At 38.3% G+C, this 18058-nt stretch overlaps 4 protein-coding genes across 4 annotated transcripts; 3 read left to right on the top strand and 1 right to left on the bottom strand. All coding sequences in view use genetic code 12, as the record gives it.

Annotated features, from left to right (window-relative positions):
* Positions 1–96: 96 nt before the first annotated feature.
* SFL1 (Sfl1p) lies at positions 97–1752 on the bottom strand (the record flags this gene model as incomplete). The annotated part of the gene is made up of 1 exon (XM_051815159.1): positions 97–1752. One exon carries the CDS (start codon positions 1750–1752, stop codon positions 97–99), a length of 1656 nt encoding a protein of 551 aa, XP_051671356.1.
* A 10946-nt stretch (positions 1753–12698) lies between these two features.
* SOK1 (Sok1p) lies at positions 12699–15182 on the top strand (the record flags this gene model as incomplete). Its single annotated transcript, XM_051815158.1, has 1 exon — positions 12699–15182. One exon carries the CDS (start codon positions 12699–12701, stop codon positions 15180–15182), a length of 2484 nt encoding a protein of 827 aa, XP_051671355.1.
* A 160-nt stretch (positions 15183–15342) lies between these two features.
* On the top strand, positions 15343–16662 carry CANMA_003023 (uncharacterized protein; the record flags this gene model as incomplete). The annotated part of the gene is made up of 1 exon (XM_051815157.1): positions 15343–16662. One exon carries the CDS (start codon positions 15343–15345, stop codon positions 16660–16662), a length of 1320 nt encoding a protein of 439 aa, XP_051671354.1.
* A 710-nt stretch (positions 16663–17372) lies between these two features.
* On the top strand, positions 17373–18040 carry CANMA_003022 (uncharacterized protein; the record flags this gene model as incomplete). The annotated part of the gene is made up of 2 exons (XM_051815156.1): positions 17373–17553; positions 17631–18040. 2 exons carry the CDS (start codon positions 17373–17375, stop codon positions 18038–18040), a joined length of 591 nt encoding a protein of 196 aa, XP_051671353.1.
* Between the last annotated feature and the right edge of the window lie 18 nt (positions 18041–18058).

Below are 18058 nucleotides of genomic sequence, written 5' to 3'. Positions count from 1 at the left end.
GAAAAAAAGCTATAAATTGTAAACAAAGAAAGTAATGCCACACGAATTGAAAAGTAAAGAAAAGAACAGAAAGGATGGAAATGGTGATGTCTCTCATTATGATGAACGCTTGCGTTTGAAATTCAATCCTGAATTAAACACAGGCAAATTCATAGTCAACTCATTGACACTCGGTAGCCTTGGAGCAGCACCAATCAATGAATCAGAGTTTCTCTTTTCCGCTGATGTCTTAGTGACTACTGGCGATATTCTGTCTGGCTCCTGCTGTGGCAACACCCCCGGAAGTGAATTCGTCCTCTGCGATTGATTGACTAATAGAGACGGTATCTTGGAATCCATTTTCATTTGTTGATGGGACTGATTGTATTCCTTTTGTGCCATTGCTGCGCTTAATGGGCTATAAGATTTTGATTCGGCTCTTTGTCTCAATACCGGAGGGTTGAACTTGGGTTTGTATTGCGGGTAGTAGGAGGATAAAGTTGTGGCTTTGTCAATCTGAGGAGCAAGTATTGGAGCGTCGAACTCGAGATGGACGTGACTCTGCAACAGTTGTCTAAGCGCTATTGATTCTTTAAACTTTTGAAATTCGACGTCAACGTTGGTCCCCTTTTCAATAATTCCTATCAAGGTATTAAAATCAGCTGTCAATTCACCATGCTTCTTTTTCCAGTATTCAACTTCAGTAATAGTTGCATCTGTTCTCTTGGTTTCAAACGAAAGCTGAGTGGAAATTGGTGGCCGCTGATGGATGTAGTCTTGAACGCTTCCACTTTGATGTACATGAGGTAATGCCAATATTGTATCTGGCCCCCTTTGGTTGGCACTTTGTGGGTTGGTTGGTGGTTGTGCTGGCGTCAATGGAGATTTCAATTTCGGAACTGAACGGTCAATATGTTGAACCAGTAATTGTAAAGATGGTTGTTGCAATGCAGGTGCGAGTGAAGGAAACAGGGGGGCTTGTAGTACTTGATGTGGGTATGAAGGATATCCATTTCTTGGAGCTTGTGAAGGACTTGGTGTCGAATAATGAGTGTTGAATGGTGAAAGCTCATTCTCAGAGTGCCTTGGCATTGACGCGTATTCTCCTCCTGGATGTGGAATTGATTTCAAATCAACAACTTCTTTTTGCACATTAATAGTCTTGGAACTTCTTCTTTTGATATACTTTAATGATTCTATATCTCCCTTTTTGAACCGATTTTGCGAATGACGAAACTCCCAACGTGAATTGTTTTTGCTTTCAGGAGGCGATGCTGAGCTGTTGTTGTCACTGACTTTGTGGAAGCCATACATGTTTAATTGCCTGATGAATGAAGATACATTTGTGTGTTTAAAGTATTGTGCAAGAACTTTGCAAAAATTTTCACCAGGAAATACGTAGAATGAGTTTGAGCTTGGTGCCCATCTAATCAAATTGGAAATTGATTCATTACTCAACATGTCATATAACTTGTGAATGAATACAATCTGTGGCTTTCCTGATGAGGTCAAGGCAACGTCGGAATTGGTAAACACCGAATCGTTAGTCTTTTGTTCTTGTTGAAAGGGACCACCTGCGAGCAAATCATTAATTGAACCAGCTTTCAACATCATTGGTGCAGATTCCAAAGTGGGTTTGGCTAGTTGTAACAGGGTAGGAGTAGTGGCAACAGATGATAAGGTGCTAATTGATGAAGTCGACGACCAGGTCGAAAGTATTGTGGGTTCGGGTTCGCTGGAGGGTGTTGTATTTAAATGAAGCACTTTGGACATCTGAGAGAGAGAGTTGATGGTGGGAATAAGTTTCAGACTGTTGACGAAAGTAGAAACTTATTGCAGCTGATATTTAAATAGTGCTTTCTTTCGGTGTCTGATTGAGTGTGTATATTATTGTCTCACTAAATTTGTGCAATTGTTGAGGTGCGGAAGTATGACTTGAAATTTTAGACAGTCTCGATGTCAAATTGCTGCAAAATTTCTTAAAAATTTTTTTCTTTCTCTCCTTTTTTATGGAATGTAGAATAACAGCACAAAATGTGAAAAAAGACTGAATTTTCCGCTGATAAAATGTGGCTTGTTGAAACTTTCTTATTGGATTGTTCGTCAGCTGCAACAATGTTGATAGCTAGTGAAGTAAAAGTACGCTTGTGTGGATTTGGGTCTATTTTTGAGCTATCTGGATCTACTGAAGTAATCAACTTTTCAATGTTGCTTTGACGATGCCTGCTTCAGCAAGTTTAACCCTCCGCGTATGTAAAAGCTTCTTTTGTGGAAAAATGAAAAGTGAGACACTAATGTTTTGCACTTCGTGGATTCCAATGGAATGATTATTCTTTTTTGTTCTCGGCGTCTCGGCTAAAAAAATGGTGTCACCGGGAAATTTTCTATTCAATAATAGCTTAGCAATTACTTGAATCAGTTTGTTTCTTTTCTCTGGTTAAACTTACCTTCCGTAGTGAAATTCACTTATAATAGAAGATTTCGTAAGCAGTCGTGAAATGAGATCAATGAAGATGGAAAAAAGAAATTCACAGTTTCTTCTTTGGTCAATAGCAATTCAAAAACAATGCGCTTTGCAATTTGTGCTTGTGATTCCAGTGGCTAAGTCAATTGTTTGATATTGGCACCCTAATCGCGCACGGAACAAAAAAATATGGACAGGCCCTTTTAGTCTCGGTTGTAAAGTCTACTCTAGCACAAGCTATTTTCTGTGAATGTCGCGCGTGGAAATAAGACTGAAGGTGGGCAACAAAAGTGGTTAGGAGTATGTAATGTGTGTGGCTGGTGCTCCTAAAAAATGATATTCTTGAGGCTAGTTTCAATGGGCTTTTTAATTTTTGAGAATAACCTTTTCTGCGTCTTGGCGAGGTGTATATTTCCGGCGATTGTATGAAAAATTTAACCGCCAGGAGTTTAATTGGATAGGGGTACCAAAAAAAAAGGAACAACAGCACGTGAATAAAAATAGCTTGTGTTGATATAAGTTGCTTATGTAAATTTGGTCGTGTCGTGTGCTTGCAGTGACAAAATTTTTAACACTAACTTAGTTTTCTGTATGGTATATACTGTGGTTGCTGCTTTCTTATACACCACAGTAAATCACAATTGAATAAAGCAGTGAAATGTGACTACTAAAAGAAAAGAAGCAAATCTCATCAAGATAAGGAAGAGATATTGTTGGGTATTTATATTCTAGAAAGTGCCAATAGGAGAAAAGCAGTAGAGAAAAAGGAATAACAACACAGGGCGGAATTTCTCTTGTGCTAGTTCCACATTCTTAGTTGTCATTACGATATGCAAAATAAGAAACAGAAACAAACAAGGGAGAGAGTCAGACGATTGTGTTGTTGATACTTTGTGTAAAAAATCCTTTTGCTCGAAAAGCAATTTTCTGATGTGAAATAGAAAAAAAAAGAAGGAAAAAAGTGAAAGGAGTGGGTGGTATTTAGAATAAGCCAAATGTGCTTCCATTGGATATGAGAGAAAAGGGAAGATACTGAAGTTGTGTCTTGGTGTGACTTGTGATGGGTAATATTTCTGTTTTAGAAATTGTATGGTGAATATTAGCAATGGATGGTGGTGAGAGGGTTTTGTGTACTGAGAGTCTACCAATAAAAACCTGAAATATCACAAAAGTTTATTTCTGAATTAAATAAAATAAAATAAATAAATAAATTTCTATTGTTCCAAATTAAAGTTTAAATTTGCCACAAACAAAACTTTTTTTATTAAACAACTGGGGTGTATGTACATGTTACTTTACTCTCTTTGGTAAAAGAAAAAAAAAGGAGGTCAGTAACTAAGCAAGGATGGAAGGGAAGGGAAAGTTGCATAACCTTTTCTTCCTTCCTTACATATATTTTTTTTTTTCATTCTCTGTTTCAACCCAGCCAAAAAGAAACAATAAGGACGTCAATCATTTTTTTCTTTCTTACTGTGTAGAACTGCAGCCAAACAGTGAAATCTATTGTGCTTTTGCTCCCCCACTAGAAATGAAACTCAGTGGTATTGTCATGTAGAGCAAATTTTATTTGCTGTTTATTATTATTATTTTTCCTTTTTCACGTAAATGCACCATTACTTCAACCGTTACATCAGATGAGATCCTACACGCAAGGGTTAGCTTGATACGGCATATGCTTGAAATTTCAGGAGGGGGTTGTGTAAGGCTTCTTAACCCAATATACAGTACTTGCAGAATATGGCGATGGGAATGAGTGCTACCCAGTGGTTACATTTCCTGATCATTTCACCCTACCTCACCCTTGTATCGGCTAGATTGCTACACTTCTCCAAATGAATACTAAAGTTCCCAAAAAATGGGCCCATTATTTCCTCTGCCTGTGCTGTTGTCATGTAATAGAAATTTCTGTTTCTGGAGAAAAGAAAGCTCAAGAGAAGGCGGTAACATAAAAAAAAGAAATCGAAAAATTGAACCATTGCCTATTTCTTTACAGATTCTACACACAAACAGTACTAGAAAAAGAAAGAAAAAGCGTTAAAGGCATTATAAGTAGATCTATATCTCGGGTCGGGAATGATATTACTGCAACAATTTTAACCTTTGGGTCATCTTTTTGTACAATAACAAAAAATAGATTTGCAATAATATCTCTATATTCCATACGTTTGAGAGATCTGAAGTTTATTTTGCAGTGTAGAGAGTGGTTTAATATCAGTCACACGTGGCTACAACTGACTTATTTTCCCTCCTTTGCTTCGACAGAGACTCCCGCTTTTCCTGTCCACAGAATTGGCTAAAGGATCCTGAGGTTTACCAATGTCTCCTCCTCTTCTCAAAACAATGTCCCAGATGGGGTAATTCTCTTTTGGAACATGAATCTGAAAGATTTGCAGTTTGTGTAATTCCTCTTAAATTTGACTTTTTCATCCTACCTTGGCAACTGACAACTAGTTTCAAGCCTATTTCTCTCTACCTAGTTTATCTCCGATGCACATTTGACTAATTGCCTCCCTTCTTTTTATTGTCAATTATGTGAGTGGAATGATGAAAGAATTAAGGTTTGGAATCAAAAACAAGTCTTAGCTGTATTTTCAGAGAGCAATTGAATGCACGATGACGAACTTAGAAGTAGACAATTGGTAAATGATAATTAACTAGTGCTGTTTTGTTGTTTTCTTTTTTCTTATTTTTTCGCATCGCCAAAGGCGCAATAGGGGCTAAAATTTAGATTTTGTAAAGTAGAGAGATGTAGGAAATTAAGCTTTTGAATACAAATACGAATTAAAATTAACTTTTCTTTAGTTTGAGATTTTCGTAAATCAACACTTTACAGTGTCCTTCACCAGCAGTAAAGACAATTTGGATATATACAAGTAAGGGGCACTAACAACCCTGAATGAAAAAGAGTGAAGTGGAGACGACAAAGAAAATATATCGTCTATTCCAATCTACTGTTTTAGTATCGTATCAGTTTGACAGTTGGCTTATAAAGTCGGATGAATGTCAAGAAATATCACAAAAAAAAAGCACGAGGCTTAGCTTAACTCCATAGGAAGTAAAAGAACAAAGCATTTCCTTGTAAAACTCATCACCTCCCCCGACATTCGCTTTCTAAAATTAGATACAATTTCGTGCAAGTAGTGTGTATACACTGCAACCCCCACATTATCTCCCCCAATAATTGAATGGAACTCCATGCTTAAAACAATAAGTTGACAAAGAGGCAAATAAAATTGCTGCTACGGCCAAATTACAACTATTTTTAATGTCTTTTTTATTTTGTTTTGTTAGCGCCGTATATGCCAGATTCCTATAAATAGCCGGCGAATATAAACAATTTTTAAGTAACGACGCAGTCAACCAGAAAAGTACCCGCTATTAAACCATAAGCTTGTCCCTAAGTCTAATAAAGCACTGCCTCTTTGACTGATACGTATCAGCCTCCCTTTAGTGAGCAAAAATTATCGTACCATTTTTAGGAAAATTGCTATTATCTTCACCTCGAGAACGTTTGATTTGGACAGAGCAGACAAAGAACTTGTAAGCCATTTTTTCTAGCCCTTAGTTATTACTTGTCACACTCTCCCCAAATGTCTGCATCGTCTAAAATAGATCAAAAGCCCTTACGTTTTGTGGAAGATGGCCGTTGTCATGTGCTATTGCTTTTTTCGTAGAATGTGAAATGTGCTGTTCTTTTTTTTTTAGTGCAAGATTTGCCTGTAAGATCGGGAGAATCACAAGATTCAAAAAGGGGAGGGATGTATGTGTGCGCTTTCTTATTTGTCAGATAATATTGGGGGTGCAACTGCTCTCCATAGACTTTTTATTGTCCCATCTTTAAAAGACTTTGCTAGTGTTTAAAAGTTTTGCCTTAGCTAACCTAAACATTGTCGAACTCGCTAAACAATTTTTAGTCTAATCAAACAAAAGGCTTATGATAGAAAGTGAGACCTGTCTCATTATCTAAATAAGTTTAATAGAGGATAAGACTTTTGGGGGTGGGGGGACCCTGTAGCGTCAAAGTTTTATAAATTTTCTTAGCCTAAAGAGTAATGTTGTGCCTTATGAGCCAATAACGTATATCCTGATTCCACAAACACAGAGGTGGTAAACAAAGACATCTCACAATATACGCCAAAAATGCTCGTCAATTGAAATCTTAATCGAGGTATATATTTTGGATGGGCATGGGGGGTTACATTTGATTTGTTTTCATCATGCATTAAGCTTTTGTACAGATACGGCAACACAAAACAAAATTATAAATATACAACAATAGCACAGATCTGCTTTTGCTACACTAATGGACTACGGAAGTAAACTTTAGCCGGATGGAACCAGATCTACTTCAAAGGATATAAAGTTAACTATTGGGTTCAATGTAAATGAAACGGTATACAATCACGCAAAATTGGAAAATCCTCTCTTGGACTAGACTTGCCCGGTTGTGTACACAAAGCTTGCCTTGACGGGCGTATGGGCCTATAGAATGACACTCACTACGTGTAATCCCAAAAGATATTTTGTAGTTGAAAAAAGCCCTCGTGTGTTGGAGCTTTATCAAGAGACATATGAGGCGTAGCTCAGCTGAATGGACCAGTCTTGCTAATATACAATTGACCTCCACATTAAGTATGGTCATGCGTACCTGCAACAGTTACTCTTAATGTTTAGTTCTATATAAAAAATATAACTTAACTAAGTTGCTGTTTGTGGTTATTATATATGCACGCTCGATGAGATCACTCACCAAGTTTGTGCTATTTTTGATTAGTAGTAAATCTTTCCGTTTACTCATTAGGGTTAATCATGAGACAATAGGGGAACAGTCCTTGAAAAAAAAAGACGAGAGGCTAATTCCCTTTTAACAAGACAGTTAGCAGCTGGGGCTTTAGCGGCGACATATGTGTCAAAAAATGCTGAATGCCGTGAGAACCACTTACTAGAATCATTTACGAGTTTCCGTTTACAGAATTGACAAGCCGACGGTAGAAATTGAAGGAAGATGGCTTAATTCGCTTTAGCTATTATTACTCTGCGATTATAGTTCTTTTTGAAAATAATGGTGGCCAGCGGACAAAGTTTTGTTGCATGATGAAGAGAAAAGAAATATAAGGAGCTTCACACTATTGAATAATTGTTCAAAAGTAAGAGTACGATGCGAATCAGTTACATCACCATCTTAGTGCAATGTGGATGAAAGTGGATAAACTAGCTCTTGCAAACGCATCGTTGGTAGAGACTTGACCTTGCGTCTTCGCGATAATTCCTTCAATGCATATACGTCAAGTTAAAATCTAACTGTTTATGTAAATTCAAAAAGAAATGACAGCAACAAGCTAAGATCTAACCACAGAAGGTGGAATTGAATCCGTCTTTTGAAAAGAGCAAACCAACACATCTTTTGAATTTCGGATCAATAGGTCGTTGTAGACAGATGCATCAAATTTTTTTTTCTATTTTAGTGTCTTGTGCATATAATTGTTCCAGAGACAATAAACGTCACAAGATAATATTAGGACTGGTTGCAGATACGGGTGGGTCAAAATAAGACACATACACACACGGCATCAAGTGGTTGGCGACCTGAAATTTTCGTCCTAGGCTATCGCACGGTGTATGAAATGAGAAGGAGACTGGAAGGTATCATAAAGAGCTACTAATTACGAACACAGCTAAAAAGGGAAGGTAGATACAAGCAGGTTGGAATCAATAATTGACAAGCTAGATGTGCGTCGTATCTGAAGCTGTGTGTGGATCCACTGTAGAGTAGACGAATCTATTTTGCTCTCAAATGACAGTCAACAAAGGCTACTCTTCTTTTTTTAAAGCTCATAACCGTTAGATTTGAGAATTTCAGAATATGCCACTGAAATTACTAATCCCATGTAGTAGACATTTCAATGGATCCAAGCTTTGAACTTATCGTTTATATGAGATTTACAAAAAGAGTCTTTTTTCAGGCTGAATGGCATACATTGCTTTAATGATATTAGTTGCTATATTATTTGGTAATACATGATAATTTTGTTGCAAAACTGTGAGTAAATTATACACATTTAACATACAACACAGACTACAACAACACTATACACAGCATTGATATTTCTAGTGTTAATAGTAGTCGATATATTCTAAGTAAAATTCGATTCGTCTTCTCATCGTCAATTACCACAAAACTACATATATACGAAGGTACAAATACATCAAATTCCTTCCTCCTCTCCTCTCCTCTCCTCACCCAAGTTAACACTCTCAAGGCTGACGATAAAAAAGCTCACTAAATAAGACGACGGAGAAGCAGACATCGTGTATAGGAAAAGCAAAGACGTAGGCCATGCCAGAGTACGTGAATAGAAAGAAAGAGATTACTACGTATCAAACAGCAAAACATCACTGATCAAGGTGCAATAATTGCCAAACAACAATAAAGAGAAGGAAAGGGAAAGGAAATGGGAAAAAGTTGCTAATGAGGATCATCGAGTGTAAGATTAAGAGGTTTTTAAAGCTGAATAATTACAAAGAAGTGCAAAATGAGAAACAAAATACAGCAAGTGGTTCAACAAGTGATTCAATTAATCCATCATATTTTCATGAAAATCACACTGGTGAAGACTCTGCTCACATTTATCAGAAAAGATGCATGCAAGAAGATTTTGCAAATTTAAAAATGCTGGATTCTGAGGGAGCCTAATGAAGAGTTTCAGCGGTTTGTGTCTACGTCCGATATCAACTCAACACCTTAACTAGTCTATTATTTGCTTATTAGTATTATATCCTTTGTCTAGTCTCAAGTAATGTATACACAATTTCTCTGTATTGCGGAAGGTCCCGTTTATAAGAGGCAGCAATTTGGGTTTATGAATACAACAGCTTTGAACACCCTCGTTTATAGCTCCGTTCCTTTTACAGCTAATAATGTGTGTGGTTTTTGGGATCATAATCGGCACAAACAGCAAACAGGATTAAAATATCGCAAACATCGGCCGAACAAAATATTGTCAGCCGAGTAAAGGGCCGAGCGTTATAGGTAGTTGAATCTGTCTTGTTTGAACAAACAAATGCGTCCCGAATAAGCTAGTTGATTCTGTAGGCTTGATACATTAGATGCCGGAGGAACCAAGAAGTTGTACAACACTGAAGTAGCATTTGTGTTGAAGCAAGGGCCTTTGCCCTGTTTCGGCGTCGTTATTCTCTTTCGAAACTTAATTCCGGTCTTTTCTTCATTTTGTGTAACGATGGCCGGCATTTGTTTTTTTGTTTTTATTTTTAATTTCACCCAAACAAAAAAGAGAAAAAAAAAGCAATCGAAGTTGAATCCGTTTTAGCCAATGGGCTTGGTGGCGAAAAAAATAATCATGATCAGGGCAGTTTACCGAAGGTGGCAAAACAAAGGTGAATGATGATTTCAAATTAGATAGCAAGATTTTTCCCTTGTGGCGGGCGGATAAAGTGGATGGGCGAAGTCAACACTCACACGAATGACGCGTTAATGCTCTTTGTTTTTTTCTTTTTTATTCTTATAGAAGTGTCGCCATTAGTGTCTGATTGTCACGCATTGTCGCAAAATAATGATTACACACTAAAAGTCGTGACACTGGTGATCTTCATTTGATGACACAACATTGTTTCAGTGTGTGAAGCTTTCTTCTTTTTTTCTCAATTCAGATTTACACCCCCACCAAACCAAACCTCCCCACCCCTGGATTTTACGTCTTTGGATTTCTTTTGACATACACTTTGCTGTATTACTCCTTACTTTTCAAAAGAAGAGGTGGAAGGTTGCTTGCACACGCTTAAACTACTAAACATATTTTGTGGATATAGTGTACAACTATGTGAAACAGGGCGGGCCGTTTCACAAATCTTACCAATTGCGAAATTCTGTTTGGTTCAGAAGGGTGAATAGAGGAGAGGGGCAATAAAAATAAAACAAAGGACTATAAAAAACCCGGTAATGTTTATTTTATTCTTTTATTTCTATTATTATCGAATAACTTTTTTGTTTACATATCAACAGTTAAAATGTCGTCTCAACCAGAAAAGAAGAAAATTTATGTGACAACAAAAACGTACAATATTTTTGAATGGCGTTTATTTCGTACGAGAGTCTCATTCAAGTGTTAGAGTCTAGATAATCGGTAGATTACGTAGATGAGACTGCATCCAACAAAGCAACTCTTTTTAGCGATGATCAGCCTTTCTGGTATAGAAGCTGCTTTTCATCTACATTAGCTGCTAAAATGTCGACATTCTTACATAAACACTATTGCATAGTAATTAAAGACCAAAAAGAAGAATAAAATAAAATAAAATAAAATATAATAAAACCGAAATAAAAAGTGAAATAACAAATATTACACAAAGGAGTAAAGAAGAATGTAAGTCAGCAAAGTGAGGGAAAAATGTAGAGTGGGGTATTTCTGTCGTAAACCCTCCAATGATTCCTCAACCTTATTGTCGACAGTCATGCAGTGGGAAGAGGAGTTTTTTGCCACCGCCACTTTCCTCGAATACGACTACAAAATGAGTACTCACAATCGATCGATTGCTAATAAAAGAGTAAGCACTGCGGAATTGACTAGAATGTACTAGAATTGGCTAGTAATGTCTTGACTATGACATCACAGGCTTACACAATGATTGCCATACTGGATAAGCTTCTTTTAGTAAAGCTAGACTTTTGCTATCTTACTATGTATAGCTCCTTTTGGTGACGATTGATGAAGTGCGTTACTACTTTGTTCAATTGGAAAATGTTTTATAGTAAAGTGCGTAGAGAGAAAATGTATTAATTTAACCTAAAATCGTAACTAATTACTAAAACTAAAAAGAGAACAATAAAAGGCAGAATGAAGAGAGGCAAAAAAAAATCAATGTCGTAATACAAGAAAAGTGTCGTAACAAATCTTCATCTGAAATTTTGCTAAAGTCTAAAAAGATACCCAACAAAAATGTAGCTTCTCTGTCTCTCACAGTGCCAATAGTTGCTATAAGTAATGTAAGAGCAATAACGTAATATGGTTTAATCAAGATGGTGAAAGTCAATGCAAAGTGCAATTTATGTCTGTACATTAAAAGATGTCACATGACATGCATTGGTTAGCGCACTAAGTTGGCTACAGTATTGGTGTCACCAATTTTTGTGTTGCAAAGAAAGTTTACCTCCTGCGGGTTTTTCCAGGTTATGGAAATGTGTACGGCACAAGTAGGCCAAAATCTAGTGGCGAAATAAAAAAAAATATCATCGTACGTGGTGGTTGCTCTGCAAAAGGTTTAAGCAATTGTAAAGCCTTAAAGTAAACGGTAGAAAGAACGATGCTTTGACAAAAGAATCAATGTCAGTTACATTCCTTTGTTTAAGCTAATGTTTCTGACGAGCTTGTAAGAGTATTAAAGCTAGAGTAAGAAGAATTACATTAGTTCATTAGTCATTGCGCTTTCGTTGCGGTATTTGCGTTATGGATTTAACGTATTAGTAATTGGTGGCGATTCTATATCACCAGAGAAGATGTCATACAAAATATGAATCATTGCGTGGTTGCAGAGTAAAGTGATGACGATGATGCAGATAATTTCTTTTTTTTCTTTCTTCTTCTCTTACCACAACTCTATGCATGATTTATTTTTTTGGTGTTACACTTGTCCTTTTTCCTTCTTATTAGCAAACGGGTAAGTATGGCAAACGGAACAAAGAGAAAAATTATATAGACGGGGAGAGAAGTACATTAATGTTGTACTGGAAGGAGATAACACAAAGATCCAAACTGATCATTAGAAAAAGAAAAAGAAGAAAAAAGAAAAAAAAGAAATATATAACCACCGACTTTTTCAGAGAGAGACATTTTTTTATTTAAGCCAAACACAGGAGAAAAAAAAGTAATCAGACAACCTTAGAGAGACAAACATTATAAACACCAAACCACCAAACCACCAAACCAACAACAACAATTCAGGCAAAAAAAAGAAAAACATAAAAAAAGAAAAAAAATTAAATTAAATTCTTTTTTTTTTTTTTTCCTTTTCTCAGTCCTTTTAAAACATCGTCTTTTTTTTTCAACATTTAATTATCTCATAATTTCATATTACATATTTCATCTTTCCATCTTTCCATCTTTCCATCTTTCCATCTTTCCATCTTTTATCTTTCATATTTCACCATCATTTACACCACAACACAACCAAATAATCAAACAATAAAGTAGCAACTTATTCACCATCAACAGAGGAAATAGCATAAAGCAAAGTGTATATCATGTACTCAGAAGATAACCAACAACAGCAGCAACCACAACAACACCAAGGGCAACAGGGGCAACAAGGCCTGCAACAACTGCAACAATCATCACACCACCACCACAACCGCCATCATCATCACCACCACCACCGTCTGCATCGCCACCAACAACAACAGCTGCCACAACTGCAACACCATGGCAGTATCACATCAGCACCAACAATAGCTACTCCTACAGCCTTGTCACCTTTTACCACATCATCTGCTCCAACAATAGGACACGCATCGTCAATACCAGAAGAACAAGCTCAATTCAGACAAGTGTGCTTCAACCCAGTCAACCCATCGGGCCCCATACCATCAGCTGCAGAAGCTGCAAGTGCAACCACGTCTGGTAACAATTTTCACACAACTGCACCAATGATGCCCAACTCACCACCATCAACCCCTTTCGCACCTGAACAGAAGAAACAGGAACCAGCTTCTGGTTCAAATAGTCAAAAGAGACTATCATCGTCGTCGTCTGATTCTAGCAAACGCCTAAGACTTGAAAATGGACATCACGCTACCAGTACTCCAACAGGTGATACCAGTAACACAACACATACATCTAAACCAACAACCGCTATTTCTACAACACCAGCATCTGGCACTGCAATTGCCAAGACCCCCAAGTTCATACGCAAGTTTAGGTCGAGATCGTTACCTATCATCAACTATAATAACCCCAACTCAGCATTCTTTCCTCATTACCGCAAAAAGCATAATAATGTATTTTTACATGCCAATAATACTTCCACAACTGCAGTTACTGAAGATAACACACCAATGTCGACGGCGACGACGACGACCACATCATCATCGGTTCCACCATTACCACCCATCAATCTTCAATCATTAAAAGAGATTGACTTGCATGAAATCCTTAAAAACCCACAATTACGACACGATATACTCTTTGACCCTCAATTACAATTCAGACCCAACTTGGATGGGGAAAGAGGTAAACGGAAAAAGTCTATAATTGACAAGTATTGGATGGAAATTCAAAAAGAATGCCAACAATTTTTTGTACCCAACCTTGATCCAAAAACCATCAAGATTTCCCGTTTACCAATCTTGTTTACAACTTTGAGAGATATATTGTTGTCGTTGTTGCCGACTAAGGATCGTCAGCAAGTTTCCGAGATTATGGATATCGACTTGTTGGTACAGCAATTGCGTCATGGGAGTTTTGATTTTGTAGAGATGAGCAAATGGTTGGGTGACGTTTTCAAACTGCACTGTGCACCAATGAGGGATCAGTGGGTACTGGAAATGAGTGCCAAGTTTATCGATGCAGCTACATATAATAGTGTTGGCTTCCTTGTTGGTGGATTGAGAATGATTTTCCAAATTTTGGAGGCAATGAAATTGGATGTGGCAAATCACCAAATCAGGATACTAAGACCAGTATTGATTGAAACAGCAGTCGATTTCGAACGGGACTATTTCCAAACTTTAATCAACCACCAAAAGATCAACATTAATGATTCATTAAACTGGTTTTACAAGAAGTTTGTGAAAAAGACCACCGACGTCGATTATAGCGATTTACAAGTGAATGAAGCCACATTAAAGCCAATTGTTATCAGCTCAATTATCGACTTGTTATCTTGCCGTCAAATGGCCACCGAGTTCCCTTCAACGTTGACTTTTGATCATACGAGATTAGTTCTTTTACGAGCTGATGTACGTCAATTAGTTTGTGTCCAATTGTGTGTCGTTTTGTACAAGCAATTGGTTGTCAATGCTAGGGCCAGCACCCAATTGTTATCACCAGCAAACATCACCAAAGTGCAACAAGAGGTGTTGGCAATTGTCACCGACGACAATGGAAACATCAAATGGACCAAAAACATCCAATCAATTGCATTGCAATTGGTTAAAAACGTTGTGCCAAAGGAAACCAAAGAGTTGCCCCGCAATTTGGTCGAATTCAGCCATAACTGGTTGGTCAAACACATTCAACCAAATTCAGAGGTTTATGGTTTAATGGAGATGAAAATTTTCAGGGAATTGTTGGCCGAGATTATGGTTCTTGCATCTTCATCCGAGGACAAGGGAGCAGCAACTGAACCTTCAGCAAATAATGAAATGAAAAACATTGCTCAAAGGATAGCTACATTGGTCAACTTCCACTGGAGCGTGTTTGGGTCGTACTACTTGGAGCACATCCAATCACAGTACCCCAAATTGCAATTGAGGCAGCAGGAGGAGAAGAGGCGGATGGAAGAAGCAGCTGCAGCTGCGGCAAAGACTCAAGATGGTGACACCGTCATGTCTATTGTTGACGATAGTACGGCCACAACAAATACCCCCTCAGGCACACAACAGCACCAGACGAGGACTCCAGAGCACCGTAATGGAAGCGCCAGCACTGGATCTGCCACTGCCAGTAATGGCGACAACAACTTGGACAACAATAATAACAAATCTGCGCCATTGAGCATGTTGTCTTAGGAGGATATGTCTTATGAGTTTGCGTTTTCTATTTTTATATTTTATTTCATAGAAAGTTTTTAGTTTAGGGTTTTAAAGAATTTGAGAGTCGATTGAATCTGTAGAAAGTTTTTGGTGCGCAAAAAATAAAGCAATAAACCATCATTCAACACTATTCCCAATGAGTACACTCACCTCAGTGGTCACGGTGGTTACATTACCATTTATCGTTACATTCAATTGCATCTACTTTCTAGCCTCAAACATATTATTACAGCCACTAGGGTACCTATCCTCAATATGTATCTATACCCCGCTTATCAAGATTCCCTTTATTCTCCCAGCACGGTACTTCCTAGAATTAGACAAGAATGACCAAGTACACTTGATACCATCGTTGACTCGTGTCAAGCACCGAGCAAGTGTGTTTGTACGTGCATTGCTGGTAGCATATTCAGTGGTGTTTGGAAATAGAGGCATGAATCAGGACCAAATTGAGCGGCTTATTGCTCAACTAACATTGTTTTTCACAACAACTTTCCATTTCATAATGACAGCCATCTATATTGGGTTACTAGCAGGTGTGATATTGGGTACTGTTTTTTCATTCATTTCATGGTTTTTCACATTGAGTGCTGAGACGGAAGCCAACATAACGATTGGTTTGCAAAACAAGGTTAATCAAGTGACAAGGTTTGTGCCTAGTAAGAGTACATTTTCTCGTTTAAAATTTAGATTATGGAGTGGAAGATCAAAGAATGCAGCAGTTCCGCCTTTGGATAACTCTGGTTTTGTTTCACCGTCATCTGGGTTTAATGCGCCGGACTTGTATCCTAAAGTTAAACTGGAGGGCCCGTTTTATCAACCTTATCTGGCGAGATTTGATGATTATGATGATTATGATGAACAACAAGCGTATCTTAGCCAGGAATTTCAAAATAAGGGTGCCGCAAGTGGCCCATTTATCAAGCAAGAAGTTAAACCGATAAATGAAATGGAACTGATTATCGAGGAGGAGTCGAATGGAAGTGATGGCACTGAAATTATTGACTATCAAAGTGATGCAAATGCAAGTGAGGCTGACACTGTTGAATCAAGCGAGGATGTGGGTGTCTACCCGACACCTGACACTGATCATGAACTCCATACTGATAGAAGTGGTTTAAGACAAAGATTAAGACAAGAAAGATTACACAAGACAGCCACGCCCAGCGATAGTGATGATAATACCAGTGCAATCCCTAGCTATAGTGAAGGCAAGTCTGTTGGCAATGACAACAGCAGTGATGCCGATATTGAAGAAGAAGCCAGTGGTGGTGAGAGTAGCAGTGCTGCTAATACTACAGATGCAAGTGAGGGGGACACCAGTGAAGATGCAAGTGAAGCAGCAAATGAGGAAGCGAGCGTCACAAACGTGACACATGTCAGTGGTGATGATTTTATTAAAAATTATCAGATTGATGAGCCAGTTATTGATCTGTTGAATGAACTGGAGTCGTAGAGATATCAGGGAGTTTATATGTTAGATAATCATTAGACCAATTGGTCTCTACTTTGCCAGAGCAGAACAAATGGAAGTGCAAACTTGGATCCTCTCTCGCACCCACTTTCTATAAAGTAAAACAAAAAGGACAACTACCAAGCTATGGCGCCTTTCACGAACTGAGCTTGTTAGTGAATGTTTCAAAATCGCTTTTGTGCGTGTCGCATCATTCCATTTTTGTTCACAAACTTTGACAATCAAGACAATTGATGTAATTTCTTACATCCTTTCGAGTTGCATGATATACGCTAGGCACCATTTAATTTCAAGTCGCTTGAATAGATCAGACCACACGCGCCTTTAAGTGCACCGACGGCGCTTAATTGCACAACCTTGTTTTTGCTATGGCACACGAGGTGACTACAAAGTCCACCGTGCAGCATGATCCAGACGATGATCGGTATACAAAAATAGTCACATTTGTGGATGAGGATCAGAAAGGTGTGTGTATACCTTTTCTATTGAAGGGGGGTACATCGGAGAATGGACATCACTCGGATCGGTGTGAAAGCCCACTACAGCGTGTCAAAGACGCATCTCCACACACGTCAACACCACTTTTGGAATCAACAAAAAAGTGGGCTCACGACACGCTGGTGGAGGAGCTGCTGAATTGTCATGGAAAAAATGTCTTCCGCACATGGCCAACCCCAGAATCATCGTCCACAATGGCTGCATTTATTTCGCGTAGTCCACTTGAGCGACAAGACAACGACAAAGGAGCAATGGCACAATTGGGACAGCACATGGCTGAGCTATTGCATGAATTGGGATTTGTTATCGAGGCTGCAGCGACAGCTCCACAACAGCCACTTGAGCCAGAACCCAAGAATAAGAGAAGGCGAGACAGTGACGATGAGGAAACCCAAGAATAAGAGAAGGCGAGACAGTGACGATGAGGAAACCCAAGAATAAGAGAAGGCGAGACAGTGACGATGAGGAAACCCAAGAATCAAGGACGTACAATTGTGAGCTTGAGTTTGAAGTCACAACTGGGGGTGTGGATGCTGCAGACCAAACTAGAGATGACTCTGTGGATAGCAACGGTTCCGACAAAGAGTACGAGCCAGCAAACGAGTTTACCGTGAGTTTACGTCTCGTCTACGTAATCAAGCCGGAGATCAGTCTAGTCGACATACCCATAAACATGTACATTACTAAGTCAGAGTTGATCAAATACTTGATGGATCGATTAGTGCTACGACGGAGTGAGGACGCAGCAGCCACTGATTTGTACTCAATACAGTCCAAGATCAAGAAGTTGTTGAGCTTGGTTGGTGTTCGATGCTGTATTGATGGATGTGAGTTGGACTTGTATAGAGGAGATGGATTTTAATCTAGGTCTCTTGTATTG

The sequence above is a fragment of the Candida margitis genome (genome assembly GCF_024628925.1).
Source record: "Candida margitis strain CBS 14175 chromosome Unknown scaffold67, whole genome shotgun sequence".
NCBI classification, from domain to species: domain Eukaryota; kingdom Fungi; phylum Ascomycota; class Pichiomycetes; order Serinales; family Debaryomycetaceae; genus Lodderomyces; species Lodderomyces margitis.
The sequence above is the reverse complement of the archived record's forward strand: the minus strand, read 5'-3'. Positions and strand labels throughout refer to the sequence as shown.